The following is a 17770-nucleotide window of genomic DNA, read 5'->3' as shown; positions in this document are numbered from 1 at the left end:
GCTGTTAGCCCGGGTCGATGATGAAGAGACCACTGCGCAATCTGAGTTCTGGGAACCAGATGATGGAGTGCGTTGGTACTGAGACCGGGCGAGCAGGCGGCGAGCCGAGCCGAGATGCGGTAGATCCGCAGCTTCGGGGCAGGAGGCGGGCCAGGCTCCTCTGGGCTCGGTGGGTGTGGGTGGCCAGGGGTGGCAGGAGGCCTGGAGGTGTTCTGGGAGCTGGCAGGGAGTGCCCGCTCCAGTACCCTGCTTTGTTTACGTCTTGGTGGCCCTATCACGTTGTTTCCTGATTCCATTTTTTTTCATTGCAAAAACTTTTAAAAAATATATTTTATTGATTTTTTACAGAGAGGAAGGGAGAGGGATAGAGAGTTAGAAATATTAATGAGAGAGAAACATCAGTCAGCTGCCTCCTGCACACCCCTCACCGGGGATGTGACCGCAACCAAGATACATGCCTTTGACTGGAATCCTTGACCGGGAGGGACCCTTGAGTTCAAAGGCGAATGTTCTATCCACTGGGCCAAACCGGCCAGGGCTAATTGTAAAAACTTTTGAACATACAGATCCACCATCTATAGTCTATAGTTGGTAACATTTTACCATACTTGCTGTATCACATCCGTTCATCTGTTTTTCCCCCCCTCTTTTTAAAATGCAGAACTTAGTACAATTCACCTCACGTATTAGAGGTCAATATTTACAGTTCTTTTTAAGTCAGAATTCTCATGCAATCAAATGTACAAATCTTAAATTGGATGAATTTCAAAAATGTATACACTCTTCTAACCCAAACCACTCTGGGCAATCAAAATATAATTAGGACATGTCCATCATCCAGAAAAGTGCTCAGCCATTGTTCCCTTTTTCTCACCATCCATTGTAATTTGACACTCTGCTTTACTCCTTTTTCCTTTCTGTAGCTTTAAGTGAACCCTGAACTTTGGCAGGCAACTCAGTACACATTTTAAAAAATATTAATGCTCCTTTTTCATAGTCCATGGAATTTGGACTTGGAGTTGATCAAAGCTTAACACACACTTGACACTTGATGGTGGGCTTTGTTTTTTTCCCCCCTGAATCTCCTGGATGATGAGCAGGGAATAATAATAAAATGAAAGCTGCCATTTTATACACTGTGTGCCTAGCAATTGTACCAGGCGCTTACATACACTATGTATAATTTGCATACCCAGGTAGTATAATAATTACTCTATAAAATTGAATAACATACAGTTCTTCCACATCAGAGAAATCTGAATTGAGATGCATTCTGCAGCCCCATGAGATAGGGGGTTTTCCTTTCTCATTTTAGAAGTCAAGAAGCATAGGCCCAGAGAAACCAAAGAACTGAAGATTCAAATCTAGAAAATTGCTGAATTAGAATTTTGAGCCCTCAATTCTCAAAAGCCCAAGGCTCATGTTGTGTCCAGGGCTTCCAGGATGTGGAATATAGGAGTAGGGTAGAAAAAGACAACTATCATTAGCTAGAAGTTATAGAAAACAGGAAATGAGGGAGAAATAAAGTATTTGGAAAGAAATCTGGCTAAGGATAACTTTCTATGCTTGTCAATGTATGGTGGTTTAGTTTCAACTTCACTATCTTTTGTTTCTAAATAATAGGGTTAAGTCAATTTTATCTTTTAAATGTAACTTACACATGTGTAACAGAAATATTTCTTATTATGAATGACAGTGAATGCTCACTTACTAGGAAAAAAGTAGATAAAAGCATCTTTACCTGCTGGTGCTATTAAGAAATGTTAATTAGAATTAGATGAAGAGAAGTAAGATGCTTGGATAATGATGCCATTTGAGAAGTGATTTTTGTGATCCAATAAAACAACTTATCCATGAGTGAACTTACATTAAGTTTCATGTTCAAGGCAAAGCACTGGGAATGGTTTTTAAAACCATCTCCATTGTACTTTAGCTAATTTTTAATAGGTAACAAGAATACAAATAATTGACCAGGAGATCAAAACAGCTCATACGAAAAGATTGACATTGTGGTGAGTTTCTAAATGTTAAATACAGTATACACTGCAAAAATGAGTCAAATGTATTTACCTATTGAAAAAGGCTAAACGGCTAAACAGTACTTCCCCCAAACCTGAATAGAATTGTCTGCTGCCAGATAGCTCAGGGCATTTTATTGCCTCCTGTTGGCCAAACACCTGAACAGCTGTACACTATTCCCCAAACTGACAATGTTTCTGTAACCCTACCCTTTGAAGTGTATTTTCTCCATCTTGGCCTTAGGACAAATTGTGTTGAATAAAAGCAGGGTCCTGAGTCAAGGAGAAGGAGTCTTTAGCTCCTTCAGCTGAAGATCCTCTGACCCCCAATGCCTTTCAAAATTATCTTTATTCTCCGAACTCTTTAACCATCTATGCGCAGTCCCTTTCTCCGGAATGCTGAACCCTTGGTAAGGCTGGGAAAAGAACCCCAGCATAGCTCGCTCTCTCAGTCTTGAAAATATGGGCTGTGTAGGAGTGACCTCTGTGTAAACTGTGTACCAGGTGGTCTTGGCAGGGCAGTTTGAGCCAGGCGAGGACTCCAGGCTGGAGTGGCCAGTTGTGTGTTGCGACACCCTGTTGGCTCTGCTTTATCCTTTTGGGCTCCGGGCCAATGTGGGCTCCAGGCAGTTTGGCTGGGAAAGCATTGCTGCAAACTTGCAGGTAGGCCACAGCATGGGAATAGAGCCACACCCATCCTACACTAGTGTTCACTGGCACCTCCAATCCTGGAGAGTCCCCCCCCGATTTCAAAGAGCTCTCATGATTTCCTCATCTTCTCCATTCACTTTGTTTGTTGTGCAGAAGCTGCTCAATGAGCCTTTAGTTGTCTCAGGAGGAAATGCTGTATGTACCTAGTGGTATATTTTAGTGTGCTCCTAAGGGGGTGAGTCCAGGGTCCTTCTGTGCTGCTACCATCTTGAACTTCCTCACATGTTGCTCTATCTCTCCTGTTTCACTGGTTAGAATTGAGGTGTATGCTCCTGCCATAGCTGCAGACATAGTTTTCCTGCTGAGGTCTTTTTTAAATTTAATTTTTTCAGTTTCAGCAGACATACAATATTATATTGGTTTCAGATATATAACCCAATGACTAGACATTAACTTACGAAGTGATCACCCCAATCAATCTATTGTAGTACCCATCTGACACCATACATAGTCATTATTGACTATATTGGTATTTCCTATGTTGAACTTGATCTCCCGAGACTGTTCTGTAACTAGCAATTTGATACTTCTTAATCTCTTCATCTTCTTAACCCATCCTCCCAAGTTCTTTCTTTTGGCAACCGACACGTTCTCTGTATCTGAGTGTTTCTGGTCTGCTTATTTTTTTATTTTGTTTAGATTTCACAAGTGAAATCAGATGTGATTTCTGTTTGACCTATTTCACTCAGCACAATGCCCTTTAGGTACATCCATGTGGTTGCCAATGGAAATATTTCATTATTTGTTTTTCACTTATCTATATATACCAAAAGCTAATATGCAAAGTGTCCCCTCAGGACTTGAACCGAGAGACTGGGAGTTTGACTGGGATTCAGGGAGTTCAATCACTCGCTATGATGTGCGCTGACAATCAATGGGCAGTGCAGAATGAAGACCCGCTCTGGCAGCCGGGGAAGGGAGGCCCCAGCAAGCAGCTGGAAGGCCCCTATTGGCCCTGATAACCGGCCAGGCCCAGGGACTCTACCCATGCATGAATTCCATGCACTGGGCCTCAGTATTTTATAAACTCTTTTATACAGAACTTGTAAATATTTTCCCAGATTTTTTTAATGCCATCTTTACCAGAAGCAAAGTTATACATATGACTGAGTCTGTTCTTACACCAAAAACTGCTTTGTTTGAATTCTTTACCTTTAAAGTAATTTCTCAATAAGTCTTGTTATTCTATGGGGAATGTGTCACCCACCCCAACTTTTGTAGGCTGTAGTTCGCTAACCTCTGGTTTAAACAATCATGACGCGTGTTTGAATATAGGCTCCAGAATGATATTTCTCAAGAAAGTATTAAAAAATTATCTTTTCAGCCAATATGTAGCTACAGGGTTTTAAATTTCATTTAGACCTATCACAGCACTTTATTTATTCAAAAGTATTTATTTCCACAAATTTTTATCCATAGCTGAATTTTACAGTGACTAGTACAAGCATTTTTCTATAAACAAAGGTATAATTTACAGATTTGTTCAAAATGAAAAAATATTTTTTATTAGTGTTTCTTCTACAATGTCAGATTCACCCCTGAATATGTGCACCCTGTCAGAGAGGCAATCCTTCATCTAAACATCAGTTGGTGGCAAAGTGTTATATCCAAATCTGGATTATTCTGATATGTGTCACCTTAGAAAGTATCTTAAAGTCATTTTTGATTGACCCCTTTATCTGAATTAGATTTTTTTTTTTTTAAGGAAAAACTGTCTTTATACCTAATGACCTTTATAGTAAGAGAAAAAAAGAAGTCTATGTTTTATTGTCATTGGCATAAACCACTATTTTTCTGGTTACCCCTTAATTCTCTAATTATGGCACCAATCTGTATAAAAAGTGAATTATGAATATTTGGCTCATGCAGCAAATTAATTTGAGAAACAGACTTCAGAGAAATCCTCTATGAGAAAAAATTACAGGGTCCTGCCCCATGCTGCCACACTTTAATATCTGTTTAGCCATACAGGCATTAGACAAGGGTTCAATTTAGAACAACCTTGCTGCCTTAGAATTGGGTCAACCATATGAAAATGCATAAATTTACTATATACCAAAGAAATGGATTCTAATTTATCTGTTACTATATCTTAACACATTATTTAATGTTCTAAGTAAATATTTGATGAATTGATGGTAGCAGTGTTATTTTTCTAAATTTTCCAAGTTCCTAGTTTTGTCTTCTCTCTCTCTCTCTCTCTCTCTCTCTCTCTCTCTCTCTCTCTCTCTCTCTCTCTCTCTCTCTCCCTCTCTCTCTCTCTCATTTTCCTTACAAAAGCCTTAAAACTTAGTATAGGAAAATCAAGAGAAGACACTCCTGTTGACATGCTCCATGAAAAGAGGGAAAAAGTCCCTTTGAGTCTAATCTGCTCACCAGGTACCGTATGTAGATCCACAGATATGATAGACAGGAAGAATGCATGTCAGTAATATGCTTGCCAGTTTTAGCAAAAAGTATTAATCTATAATATCTATAATAATAAAAGCATAATATGCTAATTAGACCGGATGGCCAAACAGCAGAATGACTGTCCCTATGACCTTCCGACCCTTCGGATGAAGCCGGGCTGCAAGGGCCGAACCCCTTGCACGAATTTCATGCATCATGGCCTCTACTATGTACATAACACAAATTGCAATAGGTAACCATGTAGGCCGCATATAATACTTAAAGCACAACTTGTTTAATCTATAAATATTTGATTCTTAAGTAATCTATAAAATGCTTCTAATGTTTTAAAAGACAAAACTTCACCATGATGTTATGCCAGACACTAAAGTTCTTCCCACAGCAACACTTACTTCAGAGAACTAAGTGATAAGTCAATTATCTTCATAACTGCTGAAGGCACAGAGAAAAGTGTCAAATAAATTATAAATATTAAAAAATAAAGACACATATCTAGTACAGAGTTCAAACCTTTATGTTAAATTAAGTTACTTAAATTAAAAATACTGATTTCCTGAAGTTGGAAAAAGTTTGAGTTGAGCTGACTTTAAAAAATGCAAAAAAAAAATGCTAACAAAAGATTACAGTTTCTCTAAAGATGCTTATTCCAATCTCTAAGTGTTAAGTTAAATAGGGAAGATCTAAACATTTAAGTAACCAACTACTATATTATTTTGTTAGTGGCCTATAAAAGGCTATTTGTTTCTAAGTATATATAAATTTTAAATCTGCTATTTCTTAGCCTAAATGGAGGGCTGTTCATACGTTTTCCATTTATTCTAATTGCCAAGCTTTTATTCAGTGAGTTGTTGGCACCTGGCAGAGAGGTAGTGACCCAAAGAGATGGAGAGAATGAGGGTGTAAGTGAGGATGTAAGGGCAGTAAGCTGCTGCATTTATGGAATCACTGCTTTCAAACTCCTTGACACTCTGACAAGGCATTTTTGGTTATCTTGAAGAGTAAGGACAGTCCTTATATGAGAGACTCAGTTTTAAACAACTTGCAGTAAAAAGTATATAATCCTATATAATAAAAGGCTAATATGCAAATTGACAGAACGGCAGAACTACTGGTCATTATGACACACACTGACCATCAGGGGGCAGATGCACAATGCAGGAGCTGCCCCCTGGTGGTCAGTTTGCTCCCACAGGGGAAGTGCCACTTAGCCAGAACCCCTGGGCAGGACTCACCGTCAAGTGCAGCAGCAGTGGCAGGAGCCTCTTCCGCCTCTGTGGCAGCACTAAGGATATCCAACTGTGGGGAATGGGCCTAAACCATCAGTTGGACATCCCCTGAGGGCTCCTGAACTGTGAGAGGGTGCAGGTTGGGCTGAGGGACCCTCCTGAGTGCACAGATTTTGTGCACGGGCCTCTAATACTTAATAAACATCTTTAAAAAGAGAGTGCATTGGACCCAATTGGTTTTAGACTGGCCTTCCTAACACAGGCAGTGTGTAGGTCGAAGGGCATGTGTCATGGATGTCAGATGATGTCACTGTAGTTGGGAAAGCTCAGCTCTGCATAAATACCCAAGAGCAGCCAGGATGTTGAATGTGGTGGTAGAGGAGGTAATGCCAGTGACAGATTTGGGCATGGTGGTCAGCAGCCTTTGCCCAGGTGCAATGCCTTATTCTGCCCAGTGGGCAAGGAGAATGACCGAGGAAGCTAAGCTGTAAGAGCACAGTACATAGGTTGATTGGTTAGGGCTTGGTGGGTGTTGTGTTTCCAAGAGCCTTTCAAGCTTAGTGGCTGCATTAAAGGTGTGTGTGTTCTATGTATATTTCATGGAGAAATCTTGACTTAATATAGAGGCTTTATGATTTGTAAACAACATCTGTTCTTATCATGAAAACAGCATACTTTTATTGACTAGAAGTATGGAAAAAAATAGTAAAAAAAACGGGTGTAAAGAATATGTAGGGTTTTCTAATTGAATGCCTGATTTTGAAGAGATGACAAATTTGTGAAAACAGCAAACATATAAAATCTGTTGTAATATCATCAAATACTCTTAATCTTTATTTCATAGCAGCGATATTTATGATTTTTATGTGGCAAATTTGAAACTAACACAAGAAAAGAAAGCTGACTTAAGTTATTCTTTCTTTAAAAAGAATACTTACAAAAAATACCCCCAAGATCTTTTGTATAACTTAATCTTTAAACTGATTTTTAGAAAGGTTTTTCAAACAATCTGATCCTCAAGATAGGTTGCTTTCCTGTATTATTTGGGTTATCTGGAATCACCATTGGAGGCTTCATGGCGAAAGGGATTCAAGACTTTCATATTGACAGGTTTGGTTCTTTATCTGTGAATAAGAGTTGCTACTCTTTTTATTTTATTTTAAATTTATTGATTTTGTACAGAGAGGAAGGGAGAGAGATAGAGAGTTAGAAACATCGATGAGAGAGAGTCATCGATCAGCTGCCTCTTGCACACCCGCTACTGGGGATGTGCCCGCAACCGAGGTACATGCCCTTGACTGGAATAGAACCCGGGACCTTTCAGTCCCCAAGCCGATGCTCTATCCATTGAGCCAAACCTGTTTTGGCGAGTTGCTACTCTTTTCTAACTTTTAGCTTACACAGATTTTCGTTGACTCAGTGAGTACATGGACTAGCATTTGAAACGTCCTTTCCCCTTGCTCACAGCCTTGGTTGGGACAGCAGCCCTTTTAGCATAACTCCAATAGACCCAGGACTGCACAAAAGCGTTTAAGCACATGAGGAACTGCCTCATCTAACTTTGCTTCAGAAACCAATACTCAAAAACTCTGGTCTGAAGGTCAGTTACACCATTGCCTCTGCACCACCGGGCATTAAAAAAATATCTTTGGGAAACTTCTCAGAAGGCCCAGGCCTGTATTCCTGTTCTCAAAACATTTCCCCACAAGCTCATCCACACCTATGGCTGGTCACCCTGGGGAGATGTCACACTACATGACAGTGTCAAGGGCCTCTGAAGGCAATGTATGTGACTCGCATATTTTTAATATTTTATTTTGGACATTCTCCAGTTATATGCAAAGATCAAAAGAAGGCAGTTTACATTTTGTAGGTTGGCACCTTTTTTATGGCCATTGGGGACTGCTTTGCTTGGTGGTATAGAGTCTAATGTGTACTTGTTTATACTGGAATCGTACTTCAAAAAATCGTCCATAATTTAAGTGTTTTTATTCTGAGCAGCAGGTACAAAAAATAATGAGATGTGTTCTTCTGTCTAGTTCAGCACTCTGCACGTCCTCTCCGTGTCTGATTTGATCCACTTTTAAAGACTGAACATATCCTTACATCGAGCCAAAGTTGGAAATGTGCACCTTCAGACTTCATTGAGAAACTCCAGATTGAGACACGCCGGGATGTGGATGGAGTCCATAGTCAGAGCAGAGGGGTTGAAGGGGAACACAACGGGAAACATGTGCTTGTAGTCTAACAGCAGCTGCTGAGGGTCATTTCGATCTTGCAGCTGTGCCTGAGGAGAAGGACAAGACCATGTAAAATACTTATGACACCTACAAATGTTTCTCTCCACCAGTCAGATGTATCAGCAGGCTCTGCTATGAAGGGGCTTGAAGAAATTGAAAAGGTGTTAGAGGACTGTATAAAAATGGGACAAAAAAGGTTAACATATGTTATTACAATTCAGCAACAAAAGGTGTGTATACATTTAATTATTTAAAATTCACAAAGTACATATAGTCATTTCACAGGAACCCTCTTGTGAATCCTCCATGAGTTTAACAACCCCCTCAAGTTATCATTTGCAAACATAGCCTGCCCACACTGCCCTAGCAAATGGTTTGCTTTAATGACAACTCGTGTTTATCCTACCTAAGGTAAACACAAACATAGAAGGATGGCGTGGGTTACTCCACCATTTCCTGTGAGTACTGTCTAGGGAGCAATAAAACATAAAACTATAGCTGGAAAAACAAACAAATTTTTAAATCCTCACCAGAGGATATGTTCTTATTGATGAGAGAATGGGGGGAGGGGGAGACATCAGTTGCCTCCTGTACACGCCCTGACTAGGGACTGAACCTGCAACCTTTTGGAGGACAGGACAATGCTCAAACCAACTGAGCCACCTGGTGAGGGCACAGAATTTGTTCTTGATAGAACTGCCAAATACTGAAACTGACTGCCGGGGCAGACTCAGAATCTGATTGCATGTATCTTCAGAGAATATTCGACCAACCCCCAGTTTACCTTTCTCCTCTATCCTTCATTCAAACCCAAAGTCTGACTTGGCATATAATCTTTCACCTTTGGTCAGAATTCTGTTCTTGTAAACAGTGCTCTTGTAAATTTATAAACAGTTGCTTTAAAACCAATTAAGACTTTCTAAACTTGCACTTTGATTTGTGTAAAGTGTAAAAATCAGTAGTGGGTCAGATATTTCTGTGGCTGCTTCTCTATCACCCAACTCCTCCTCCCCCTTCAGCAGTGGACTGCACGTCTGTCCTAATAACTGGACTCGCCCTCAGTGCCCCCTGCCTGCTGGGATGGCCATGTTGGCGCGTCTCTGCCTGCTTCTCTCCGTGGCCTGGATCTTTACTAACCCACTGCCTTTACCCCACTGCACTTCAGAGAACAACCTTTGATCTGTTTGGCCTCCCTCCCCTGACCTTCAGCCTCTATCCTCTATTTATACACCGTGCTAAAATTAATCCATTCGTCTTCCCTGTTCCTGCTCTGATCACTTTCCCCCATTTCTCTTTATCCTTGTTTCGTGTTGCCATGAATTCATTAGCTGAAGAGGTGTTTCCCACACACAGAGGAGAAGCGTTCACTGTTTAATCTTGATATGATTCATCATTTGGATGCTGTCAGCTATAGTCACAGTACAGCTTAGGCACTCAGCCAAAATCACCCAGGGATCAGCTTTAGGAGGCTCATCTTTAAGAAATCCCATCATTTAAAGACGGATTTTAATAATAATTTCCCTGATGTTCTCTTTGGAGCATATTCTTAAGGGCAAATATTATAAGTCTTACAAGAAAAACTTAAGAGCTCAAATTGTCCTCTTAAAAGAACATTTCTAGTTCCTTTCACGAGTAGGGTTAATATTCTTCCTCTTTGTTAATGTCACTTGACACTATAGTTCAGTAACATGCTGTTGGTGAATGAAATAATGCTTAGACTGTGTCTAAACTCTGAGAGGCAGAGATGATACGAGTTCAGTCTTCTGTGCATATAATAAGTTACTCATGGGTGACAAGGTTCAGACTTATATTTACCTAAATAATGTAAGGCCTTTTATCATATAATGTAACCAGTATTTTATTAATAAAGGGAAGGTTAAATATCTAAACTTTCAATTTCCTTTATTAGTTTTATTTTTTTTTAAATATATTTTATTGATTTTTTACAGAGAGAAAGAGAGAGGGATAGAGAGTCGGAAACATCGATAAGAGAGAAACATCAATCAGCTGCCTCTTGTACACCCCCTACTGGGGATGTGCCCGCAACCAAGGAACGTGCCTCCAACCGAAATCGAACCTGGGACCTTTCAGTCCACAGGCCGACGCTCTATCCACTGAGCCAAACCTGTTTCGGCTCCTTTATTAGTATTAGAATAAGAGTTTATAAAATTGATTATTTAAAAACTCACCTGGATTGTGCGGATAAAGCCCACTGTTACTCGTTCTTCAAATTCATTCAAGGGAGTATAAAGGTTTAAAATTTTGACAATCTGTTGGAATAAAAAAAGTTTAGCAGAGAGTTAAATGAACATAAGGAAACTTGAATTTTAAAGACCATGACATTGACACGAGTCCAGTCCTCTGTAGTCAGGCCCCACCACAGAGAGCGGCAGGAGTCCTAGTTAGTAAAGGAGTCCCAAGCCTTGCCTGGTAGGTCTGAGCCTTCTTCTCACCACCTTCCTTTCTCCTCCAGCTCCTCCCCCTATGATCTGTGGCTTATAACGTGAGGATTTTAGGAATCCTGAAATCCTCAGCCTCTTATCTACTCATAATTTAAGGGTTTCTTCAAAAGAGTACTGGGATCTTACCTTAGGAAACAAAGGTCTTATTTAATCACACCTTCCCCTGGCCCCCGAATCACTTATAAAGGAACAGATTTTTTTTCTTATTTGAATGGAGGATAACCTTTGGCTGCCTACAATTTTTTGTTGGAAGAAGCATGTCCCAATGCCAATCAAAGGCAGTTGCACTCTGGACATAAACTTAATATATTTAAAAGGGAGAAGAAAGGGTTTAAAAAATTTCAGCACATTTATAGAAGGGAAGCAGATTTCTGAAGAGCTTGCTGTTGCGTCTTTTAGTAGTTATGGAAGAGGCAAGGAAATTATTTACTTAGTTTGGATTTTCTGTTCTTTAGGTGATGGGCAGGGAGAAGGCACATGATTTAATTTAGAAAGTCTAATTTCCTTGGTCTCATTTTGAGGAAGGGCAGGGTCCCCCCATGTGTGGACAGGACTTATCTTTTCAGACACTAGTAATAGCTCGGCAACCCTGTCCGAGCATAAATACAATCTTTTTTTTTTTTTTTTTGGCGGGGGGTGGGGGGGGGGTGGGAGGGAAGGAACACTTAAGTGCTTCTGGATTCTTAATGATTTTACTTAAAACATATAAATGGATTCTAAATGGAAGTATGAGCATAATGAGATTATAATTTGTAAGAAAAAAATTTAATGCCAAATGCCTGATGCTGCCGATTTAAAAAAAAAAAAATTAAATTTCTAGGTGAGAAACATCCCAGACTTCAGTGTAAGTGTTTAAAAGAAGTTTGCATTCCAGGTGGATGTTTGGGGGCTTACTACCTTATCTAAGTGTGCAAGAGGAAGCAGAAAGTCAGTGGAAAGCAATGGCATCTCGTTTCACAGACCAAAGTGCTCTTTGGCTCATGGAGGGACATCAGCTGCACTTCAGGATGGTATCACCAGGGGATAGAGAGGCTGGAAGTGCAACACCACCCACTGGCAAGATCAGACTTGGCAGGCAGCTGGGCAGGCTCTGAGTGGCTGGCTGGCGGCTGTGCAATGGGGGAGCGGCGCCAGTACCTGCTGGGTGCTGAGGGAGGTGCTGAGGGAGGTGCTCAGGGAGCGGATCTGACGGGTGTGAATGGGGGAGAGGTGGCCGTACCTGCTGGGTGCTGAGGGAGGTGCTCAGGGAGCGGATCTGACGGGTGTGAATGGGGGAGCTGGGTGCTGAGGGAGGTGCTCAGGGAGCGGATCTGACGGGTGTGAATGGGGGAGAGGTGGCCGTACCTGCTGGGTGCTGAGGGAGGTGCTCAGGGAGCGGATCTGACGGGTGTGAATGGGGGAGCTGGGTGCTGAGGGAGGTGCTCAGGGAGCGGATCTGACGGGTGTGAATGGAGGAGCAGTGGCCGTACCTGCTGGGTGCTGAGGGAGGTGCTGAGGGAGCAGATCTGATGGGTGTGAATGGGGGAGAGGTGGCCGTACCTGCTGGGTGCTGAGGGAGGTGCTCAGGGAGCAGATGGCCTCGGCGTCCTCAGGCGTCTTCTTCTTTAACTGCAGGAGCTGGGCTGCTTGGATCAGGGGTTCCATGGTTTGAACGGCTCCGCTCTGGTGAAGGTTTCTCCCTCGAAGCCACTCCTCCAGCTGACTTATGTTGTATCTTGGAGGTAAAAGTGGGAGCGGTAAGCCAAGCGGCCCTCCTCATTCAGGATGAGCACACCTGCTGTGTGCACTCTGCAGCCTCAGCACTGCCCACCGCGGTGTCAGCCTCCTCACTCGGACTGTCCCACATGGCCCAAAGCTTGAAAAACGCCCGGCACACTAACTTTGTGTTGAATGAATGGGTGGGTGCCTGAAGTGCCTAGAGGGGCTGTATACGTTAATGGGGAAAAGAGGCATTAAATATACTGAATTAAAACAACTAACTTTTATAATGACTCAACAGAAACTCATCAGGCCAGAAGGGAATGGGATGAAATATACAAAGTCATGCAAAGGAAGGGTCTGAATCCAAGAATACTGTATCCAGCAAGGCTATCGATCAAAATTGAAGGTGAAATCAGGAGCTTCACAGACAAAAAAAGACTAAAGGAATTTATCACCACCAAACCAGCAATGCAAGAAATGCTAAAGGGTCTACTGTAAAAATAAAAAAGAAATAGGAAGCGAAGGAACACAGGGGTATAGAATAAAAATGGCGTCAAATGAGTACCTATCAATAATAACTTCAAATGTAAATGGATTAAGTGTTCCAGTCAAAAGACCTAGGGTAACGGATTGGATAAGAAAACAAGACCCATATATCTGCTGTCTACAAGAAACCCATTTCAGAAAGAAAGACGCACACAGACTGAGGGTGAAGGGACTGAAAGAGGTTTTCCAGGCGAATGGAAATATAATGAAAGCCTGAGCGACCATTACGGTGGAACAACCAGAACGACTGGTCACTATGATACGCACTGATCACCAGGGGGCAGACGCTCAATGCAGGAGCTGCCCCCTGGTCAGTGCACTCTCACACTGGGGAGCACTGCTCAGCCACAAGCCGGGCTGACGGCTGGTGAGTGCAGCGGCAATGACAGGAGCCTCTCCCACCTCTGGGGCAGCTCTAAGGAGCAGTGAGCAGGCGGGCGGTTAGGAGTCTGGGACTGTGAGAGGGATGTCTGCCTGCCAGCTTAGGCCCGACCAGGGCGGACATCCCCCGAGGGGTCCCGGACTTCAAGAGGGCACAGGCCATGGGAGAGGGGCAATGGTAAGATATGTACACATATAATACCTTAATTAAAAAATGAAAATAAAAAAAAGGGCACAGGCCAGGCTGAGGGGACCACTCCCACCCCACCCCAGTACACAAATTTTGTGTACGGGGCCTCTAGTATTTAATATTCACAAACACACAGAGTGGGGCAAAAGTAGGTTTACGATTGTGAGTACCTGAAACAGAGTTTGTTCTTGTATTTTTACTAGTAATTGTGTTTTCCACACGAACCACTGTAGACCAAGTTTTGGACCACGCTGTGTTTATACTTCCGTGCGCACCTTCTGGCACTCACCGCCGTGATTTTTCTCTCGGGCATACCCGCACCGTCTTTAGTCTTTCAATTAGAGTATGTAAATGCTTTAAGCTTTGAACCAATTTGTTTACCAAGTCCCCATCTCTGTGGTGGATGAATTTCCCCAACACGTGAGAGGCGAGGGGCGTGAGGGGCACGCTGACCGGGACGGGACTGCCCGCGAACTTGGGTTTCGCTTGCAGAGAGGCGTCTGGGCTCCGGCCCCACAGGCGGCCCTCCCCGCCGGCCCTACCTGAGCTGCATGCCCGTGCTCCAGGAGCACACGTCCTTCCGCAGCAGCAGGTTGTTGAGCGTCACCGCGGTGATCATGTAGAAGAGCTGCTTGAACACCTGCAGGATGATCTCGGGGTCCAGGCCCTGGTCGCACATGACGGCGTGGAAGGTGTTCATCTGGCGGATGACGGCCTCCAGGCAGTAGGAGTGGTCCCCGTCCGCCATGCTGGAGGAGCGCTTCCGGTAGCCCGTGGGCTTCACCCCGGACAGGCCCTGGATGCTCTCGTTTTCCAACATGGCTGAAACTGCAAGGAGAGCGCGTTACAGAGGCCGGCATGCTCCCCAAGGTCCCTCAGGACCGGCCATCCGGGCCATCCGGCCCTCTGGCACCCAGGGCCGTGGCAGCGGTCCCCGCCAGAGGGTGCAGTGGCCACATGCCCACAACCCTCAGCACCGCACAGACATTCCTAAGGCGCTGGTCTCTCTGGAGTAAGGGAGCTGTTGGCCACCTTTCCACCGGCGTTCCCTGGGGATGGGACAGAGAACGGGCAGGCACCAGCTCGCTCTGTTTCTGCACTGGACTCTGCGTGAAGGGTCCCCGGTTTGGAGAAGTGTCGCCCTGGCCCTGGACCCAGCGATCCTGCCGGTGCTCAAACGGCTCCTCTACCCGAGCCCCTGGCCGCACACCTCAGGGTGCCGCCTGCCCGTCTACTGCGCAGCACTGGACTGCGAGCCGGGCACTCCGGGTCCAGGATTCCTCTTAACCTCCCAACCACCTGCTGGCTGAGGGAACCGAGCTGTTCGGAGGTGACACTGCTAGGAAGTGGCAGGGTTAGGGTTTGACGCCAGGCCAGGCCGACTCCAGAATTAGTGCTGGCTGTGTGGCACACTCAGAGGAAGGAACTGGGAGTATTCCAGTTCTCCCAGTGACTGGTGAGGACAAACTGTGCCTCCCAGGGAGATTTCAGACAGGAGGGAGAATTCAGAGTGACCTTATCCAGAGATATACTTCTGGACGGCATGAAGGACTCTGTCCTACTTGGAATCCGCCTCGGACCTGCTTATGCTGTAAGGCCCTGGGGAAAGCATGACAAGTGTGTCCCGGGGCCATTTCCATCTCAGCCGTATGGGACAGCGAGTGTCCTTCCTTCCCCTTAAAGAGGAAGTGCTTTTTTTCCAATGTGGGCGTCATGCTCAAAGCCCAGGTGCATTTGCTGCAGGAGCGCTCACCACTGCTTCCTTTCACACGAGCACAGTGAATGCTTCCCTTTTCTCATAAATTAAGCATCTCCATGGGCAAGAGGAGCCTCTATTTTTACTGCATATGCCCTTTGACCTTACATCTGTGACCTGTGGAGGCTAGTTTGTTTGGGGCAGAATGACACCATGTACTACAGAAGAAGAGAGAAGGGAAGTCGATGTATATTGTCCTCTCCGGCACTACGGACTCAGGTGGGAAGGCACTGGAAACCTGAGCACTCACTCAGCACACTCCTCTCAGCCGCCCTCGCCCGGAGGTCCTGCCTCCGGGGGGGCCGTGCCCAGCACCCCCAGTTCCCCCCACCTTCCCCGCCCTTCAGACCCGCGGTGAGGCCGGGAGAGCGGCTGCCGGCTTACCAATCATGGGCTGCAACACGCCCTCGGCGATCTTAATGAGCTGCTGGTAGATCTGGATGGACAGATCGCTGAGCACCTGGCGGTACTCGGTGAGGTCGAAGTTCTTGAGACAGTGCTCGTTCTGCTTGGCGGAGTTCTGCGTCATGAAGCCCTGCGGCGGGAGAGGCTGGCTTTATTAGGGGCTGGGGTCTGCCCGGCTCAGCAGGAGTCCTGCCTGCTCCGTTTATCTGGTGTCCTGTGAGGCCCTGCCATGTCACAGGACAATGGGGAAGGACCGACTAGGACAGTTTATCACCCCAGGCGGGAGAGTGTGCCCATCAATCCTGCCCTGGCACGGAAGGAAGATGGACGCAGGGGTCTTCAAACTACGGCCCGCGGGCCACATGCGGCCCGCAGAGGAGTCTGATCCGGCCCGCCAGGTTTTTTGGGCAGTGAGCGCAGCCGAGGTGTTACAGTAGGAATTAGTAGTTCGTATAGTCCGGCCCTCCAGCTCTCTGAGGGACCGTGATCTGGCCCCCACTTTAAAAAGTTTGAGGACCCCTGGACTAGAGAGAAGCTTTGAACATCGCGTGCTACGCTGAGAGACACTCGTCTTGCCCTCGGGAAGGGTGGAGTCCGAGATGCGAAGGAAGGGAGACAGGAAAGGCGAGGAGGCCCGTGGGGAGGGGGCAGAGTCTGGCACAAGCCGGGTTCTCACAGGTGAGACCGGTGTGGAAACATGCAGCGTATTCCAGGCCCCGGGCTGAGTGCAGAGCGCGGGGAGCCAGTGCTGGGAGGGGTGGACTCGGATAAGGCTGGGCCAGAGCAGAGCAGGACACGATGAGGTCAGAGGGCCGCAGGCCAAGGCGCCGTCTGTGGCTAGAAGCCGGAGCTGGGCCTCAAGGTCAGCCTGTGTGAACGTCCTGGCCGTGGTGCACTTTCCTGCGGCCCTCCCTCTGTGTACCCTTTCAACGGACGCACTCCTCCGCTGGCGTGGGAGACAGCCTGACGCACCTGACGACTGGGCTTCCTCCCAGCAGGCCCTGCCCTGCAGGGCTCTTAGGAAACAGTCTCCAGGTGTCCCTGGAGAGGCCCAGGTGCTCTCAGATGGGGGCGGGTTATGCAAACTCATTCCTAGCGCTGTTTACACATCCCAGGGAGGGGAGCCTCTGGGCCCTCGGGATCAGGGGGCCTGCCCCATTCCTGCTTCTAGCTCCAGGTACAGGAAGGCTGCCCAGGGCCTGGTCTCCAGGGCGCTCCCCACCCTCACCCCTCACCCCCTCCTTAGGGAGAGGCAAGGGACAGAGCAGGCTGCCGGGATCGGAGGTGCTCCGTGTTGCTGCAGCCTGAGGAACTGCTGGCGGGTTGGGGCCCGGGCTACCCGCTAAGTAGCCGCTGGGGCTGGTCGGGCGGACTCACCTCGTCCCCGCTGTACTGCTTCAGACAGTGGAGCAGGCGGCAGGTGTTGGACAGCCAGAACGACGTCATCTCGAAGTCGTCGCTGTGCTTCTGAGAAAGGAGAAGCCGTCCTCAGGAGCAGCGGCCCCCATGGGTCCCCCATCTCCCAGGCGTACCCGCCGGTCACAGGGGCCCGCCCACTGCCAGGAGGCTGTGCCGCCCTCCCCCCACCGCTGGGCATGGCACACAGACCCTCCTCCTGGTCCCCCGGCCAGGGGCGCACCCACCCACCCACACCACACAGGCTGCTTTCCAGCTCAGGAAGTGACAGCGACGAGCTGGACCCCGGGGCCCTGGGCGGGCGGG

General features: G+C 45.9%; 1 protein-coding gene across 2 annotated transcripts in view; it reads right to left on the bottom strand.

Annotated features, from left to right (window-relative positions):
* Positions 1-4098: 4098 nt before the first annotated feature.
* MYO5B (myosin VB) overlaps positions 4099-17770 on the bottom strand; it is a 189222-nt gene continuing 175550 nt past the window's right edge. For both annotated transcript variants that reach the window (XM_084888914.1, XM_084888915.1), the window contains 6 exons: positions 17426-17515; positions 16028-16178; positions 14430-14715; positions 12609-12783; positions 10797-10877; positions 4099-8654 (listed from right to left, as the gene is read on the bottom strand). In XM_084888914.1, the coding sequence (XP_084745040.1) occupies positions 8502-8654; positions 10797-10877; positions 12609-12783; positions 14430-14715; positions 16028-16178; positions 17426-17515 (936 nt within the window). In that variant the 3' untranslated portion in view covers positions 4099-8501. The remainder of the gene's footprint in view (positions 8655-10796; positions 10878-12608; positions 12784-14429; positions 14716-16027; positions 16179-17425; positions 17516-17770) is intronic.

Source organism: Pipistrellus hanaki (genome assembly GCF_964339955.1).
Source record: "Pipistrellus hanaki genome assembly, chromosome: 6".
Lineage (NCBI taxonomy): Eukaryota > Metazoa > Chordata > Mammalia > Chiroptera > Vespertilionidae > Pipistrellus > Pipistrellus hanaki.
Note: the sequence above shows the minus strand (reverse complement) of the source record. Positions and strands in the feature narration are given on the sequence as shown.